The sequence below is a fragment of the Seriola lalandi genome, unplaced genomic scaffold (genome assembly GCF_002814215.2).
Source record: "Seriola lalandi dorsalis isolate HSWRI2012SDOR001 ecotype SW California unplaced genomic scaffold, Sedor1 jcf7180002054636, whole genome shotgun sequence".
NCBI lineage: Eukaryota > Metazoa > Chordata > Actinopteri > Carangiformes > Carangidae > Seriola > Seriola lalandi.
The window spans coordinates 18,250-23,204 of NW_019525189.1; the positions used below are offsets into that span (position 1 = coordinate 18,250).

The 4,955-nt window shown below is 46.6% G+C and overlaps 1 protein-coding gene across 2 annotated transcripts in view; it reads right to left on the reverse strand.

Annotated features, from left to right (window-relative positions):
* Positions 1-4,919, reverse strand: part of LOC111665388 (integrin alpha-3-like) — an 18,879-nt gene extending 13,960 nt beyond the window's left edge. The window contains exons 1-6 of one of the 2 annotated variants that reach the window (XM_023420376.2): positions 4,254-4,919; positions 1,418-1,545; positions 980-1,065; positions 584-720; positions 387-493; positions 199-291 (exon numbers count right to left, since the gene is read on the reverse strand). In XM_023420376.2, coding sequence (XP_023276144.1) covers positions 199-291; positions 387-493; positions 584-720; positions 980-1,065; positions 1,418-1,545; positions 4,254-4,411 — 709 coding nt within the window. In that variant the 5' untranslated portion in view covers positions 4,412-4,919. The remainder of the gene's footprint in view (positions 1-198; positions 292-386; positions 494-583; positions 721-979; positions 1,066-1,417; positions 1,546-4,253) is intronic. The other variant, XM_023420377.2, reaches the window with a different exon arrangement.
* Positions 4,920-4,955: the final 36 nt, after the last annotated feature.

Genomic DNA, 4,955 nt, shown 5'->3' on the forward strand with positions numbered 1-4,955 from the left:
TTAATTGACAGCTTTGCTCTATCAATCAATCAGGTCGGCCAATTAGCTGAGAGTGTTCGCTCGCACACACACACACAAACACACAAACACACACACACACACACACACACACACACACACACACACACACTGGATTACTTTGAGAATGAAGAAAGTCTCTTTCTATATTTTTTATGGAGATTTAAAAGGAGAATTCACCGATATAAATGTTCCTGCTCTGCATGTTGGTGAAGGAGTTCTTCTGAGTGTCAAAGACATCGTCTGGGTTCATCCAGGACACATGGACGTTTCCTACAACACACACACACACACACACACACACACACAGTAGATTAAAGTAAAAGTGGTAAGTCAGTTTCAGTCACCACACCAGAACAGAACCGTACCTTGCCATTCGTAGCTTCCAGGTGATCCGACGATGACCTCAGTCTGAGTGATGGAAGCTGAAATCCCCATGTTACACATGACCTCTGCTCTGACATCACCCAGGTGACTAAACACACACACACACACACACACGTTTACTGACCATGAATATCATGTGTCATGTGACCTGTGACCTTGGATCTGTCATGTGATCTACCTGCAGGGCTGCTCTGGGTTCTGCCAGTGTGAGTCGTTGTCATCGTACTGTAGGTCATTTCCACGGAGATAACATCGGCCAATCATCTGCCTGAGTTCTAATGGTCCATAGAGTTTAACAAACCGATGTCCACATGCCTGGAGACAGGGTGGAGATCAGGATAGTGAGTCAATAAGTAGTTGGTAGTTATTGGTATGACTTAGTTAATCATGTTCCAGATATTCAGCTGGTCAGTTAGATTAGTTAGGTAGATAGTCAGTGAGTTAATTAGTTAGTTGGTCAGTCAGTTCATAAGTTGGTTAGTGCCCAGTCAGTCATTAAAGTTCTGGACTCTGGACTTGCGTCTGACCCTTTAAACAGTTACAGACTAATCAGCCAATGAGAACACAGACTCACCAGGACCCGCCCTCCGGGTCGGCCCTGACTCGCTACTGAGACACCCAACCACATGTCTTCAACCAGGTCCTCAGCCAGGTTCACATCTGGAACAGTAACAGGACAGTTTCATGATGCAGTGTTTGCTTTTACAACGTCACATTAAAAATGACTTCCTCCGACTGGCAGTTGCTATGGTTACCACTGATTACCGCCCACTCAGGAAGCCTTATCATGTCTGCGCTGTGATAAAAGCAGCAGCTGTCACTTCACACTGAGGGATGGAGCGCTCGTAATGCAGCAGGACACTGATAACATCAGACCTGAGCTTTGAATGCCGCTCTCTGATTGGCCGACACAGACATTACAGACCAGCCAATCAGAGCCTCTCATTTAAATTACATTAAAGGAATCTGTGTTGTGTTCAGCTCTTCTTCATCAGATATAAACTCGACTCACTCGGGTCGATGAGCTTCATCCTGCTACAGTCTGATTGGTCCACAGTGATCGGGCAGCTGTACACGCCTCCTGTTCGATTGGCTGGAACATCAGGCTCCGCCTTCTCCCTGGGAGCTCCGACCAACAGCCTGTTGGACAGGTGAAACAGGTGAGACAGGTGGGACAGGACCTGTAGAGCAAGGCACTGCATCCTGGAACTCCTTCAAGGAGCTATTGAATTTCTTCAAGGAGTCCTGGAATGGTATTAAATACTCCAGGGGCCTTGTAAAGCATCCTGGAACTCCTTCAATGATACACTGAATATCTTGAACAACGCTGCGAGTCTCGAGCCTTGAAATGCCCCAAAGGCATTCCAAAGTATCCTGGAATTCCTTCAAGGACACCTGGAATGTCCTGGAGGACGCTGAGTCAGTCTGATGAACATAAATCTGAGTTTTGTTCCTTTGTTATCATTACAGAGTCTCAAGGACACACACACACACACACACACACACACACACACACACACACACACACACACACACACACACACACACAGACCAAGGACAGGAAACAGACAATGACAGACAGCTGAAGTCATTTGACTCAGATCACAGCCCCTCCCTCCCTGAGTGGTCAGCTGTGTGCAGGTGAGAAAGTGAACGGGGTGAACAGCTGAGGTCGACATTATAAATGTGTGTGTGTGTGTGTGTGTGTTTCATTTCCTGTTTCCTGATCTCAGATCACTCTTCCAGCTGAACACACAGCAGCTCAGTTGTGTTACCATGGCGATGAGATGACAGGTATCATGTGTCAAACGCCCGTACCCCTCTCTTCTTCAAGGTCCTTACATGATCCGACGCCTTCTTGAAGAAATGTCTGGTGACATCACACACCAGGAGCTCTGTCTCTGCAGCCCCTCCCACCACTGAGACCGCAGAGCTCTCAGGACTGGTTCTGTGCCTGGTTCTGGTTCTGGGTTCAGAGGGTCTGAAAATGGACATGTGGAGTCACAGCTGATGGAGAACACGTGATCATGTGACCTGGAGTCATGTGACTTCACAGAGACCTCCAGGACATCATGAGGGTTTCCTCCACAAGGACCCAAAAACCACCTCTATCTTAGTTCTGGATCAGGTCTAGATGTTTGGTTTGACCAATCACTGAGGAGCAGGTGTCTGAGGGGCGGGACTCTCAACCAATCAGAGGAAACATCGACCTCCTGACCCCTGAACTCCCACAGGAAACGACATTATTACAGTGTGTGTGTGTGTGTGTGGTCCATTACCAGCCAATCCAATTAGGGAACATAAAGAGATGGTTGTCATGGTGACCATGAAGACAGACAGCCGGGTGACCTCTGAGTGACCTCATCACTGCGGTTTCCTTCAGTTGATCCACAGACAGCGGCACACCTAATACTGGACTGATACTGGACCTGATACTGGACTGATACTGGACCTGATACTGGACTTTGTCCAGCTCCACCTTGTGGACTAAATTCATGACCCTGATTGCCTCGAGGAACCTTAAACTGCTTTACACATCCCTCAAACCTCAGACATCTTTCTGAAGAACTTCCTCAGTGACTCCTGGAAACACTTCAAGGACCTTTTCAAGGCCCCACCACCTCTGATGCTTCTCATACTTCAGGAGAAATACATTATTAACACTGCAGGGCATGCACCTGACTCTGAGTGTGTGTGTGTGTGTGTGTGAATTCCTCTTGTGTAACAGAGTTTAAAGTATTTTTCATTTACAGAACATGTGCAGTGTATTATTACACTACAACACACACACACACACACACACACACACACACAGGTTGTGTTCAGATAGATGAGCACAGTCCGGTCTGTCTTGTCTTGACTCAGGACTGTTACACCAGAGACCAGGTTCACACCCAGAGACCAGGTTCACACCCAGAGACCAGGTTCACACCCAGAGACCAGGTTCACATCCAGAGACCAGGTTCACACCCAGAGACCAGGTTCACACCCAGAGACCAGGTTCACACCCAGAGACCAGGTTCACATCCAGAGACCAGGTTCACATCCAGAGACCAGGTTCACACCCAGAGACCAGGTTCACACCCAGAGACCAGGTTCACATCCAGAGACCAGGTTCACACCCAGAGACCAGGTTCACACCCAGAGACCAGGTTCACACCCAGAGACCAGGTCTCTGGAAGAGACTTGTCCCTTTGGTTTATGTTAAATGTAAATAAACAGGTTGAACTGTGTGTATGAAACCAGACCAGGATCTTTAACCTGAACCAGAATCTGTGAGGGTCTGAATAGAACCAGATCTCTGCAGGTGGTTCAGAGACTCTGGTGGGAAACAAACACGTCTGTGACCTGATAAATATGTAAATTAACCACATGATCACATACTGCAGATGTGTCAGCCAATCAGAGAGCAGCTTGTTCTCATGGTTTTCCTGTTGCAGGAGAAGGACCTGGTCTCACGGGTCCGTGAGACCAGTTGAACAACAACTGAACCACAACCACAGCCAGTTCACTGAAACAGGAAGTCTGAGCAGTGACTGTCAATTATTTACCTATGCTCAGACAGAAGAGCGGGTTCACTACAGACCTGTATGAGCTGAACCGACCTGCTGCTGCTGGTTTTCAGACCTCAACCCAAATCAAGACTGAGGCTATACTTCAGTTAATCAACCCATTTGACAACAGACCAGCACAGACTGAAGGTCCTGGTTCCAAGTGGACTCTGGTGGCAACAGCTTTGACAGTTATCCATTACTGAAGGCTAGTTCTCCGAGCTAATGCTACATATGATACACATCAACACAGACAGGTGTACAGACAGGCGTACTGTCAGACAGGTGTGTACTCACCTGTAAGCGTCTGTCTTCAGGTCTTGGTGCAGGGCGACAGACAGTCCGAACAGACTCCCATCTCCGCCCGTCTTCAGCAGCGGGAATGACGTGTCAAGGTTAAAGGCCACACACACACCGACACAAACAATTAGCAACACACACACACCTGACGCCATGGAGACACACACCTGAAATAAAAAAAAAGACGACCTCACACAACACCACGTCAGATCACCTGAACTATCACTTTCATGTCACTGAGTACGTGTCATTATGCAAATGACCCTGTGTTGTATTGATCAGCCTATTAAATGACTCAGATTTCAGATTTGGTCTCCTTCCTGTCTGTTCACACCTGACTGACACCTTCTGAATCAGACTTCCATCTGAACATCACTCAGACTTTAGTAACTGCAGCTGTTAAACACTTTAAGTAATCTGTGGTCTTTAGTTTAATTAAATGCACCAAACAAACTGGGGCATTTTTATTGTGTTTTAGTGTCTATGGTCATAAGGAGGCATTAAATGATTCATTTGACTGTTAATTAAATGAGTTTTTGGCTGATAGTTTCTCTTCAGTCAGACGGAAGCAGCTTAATGTTGTTTATGATGCTGAATAATAATAAACTGTATTTTCACAGTGAACTCGTTTCAGCACTGCTTCTCATGAAACATCAATTGCATGTACACACTTAAATTAGAAATTTTCTCTAATTACAA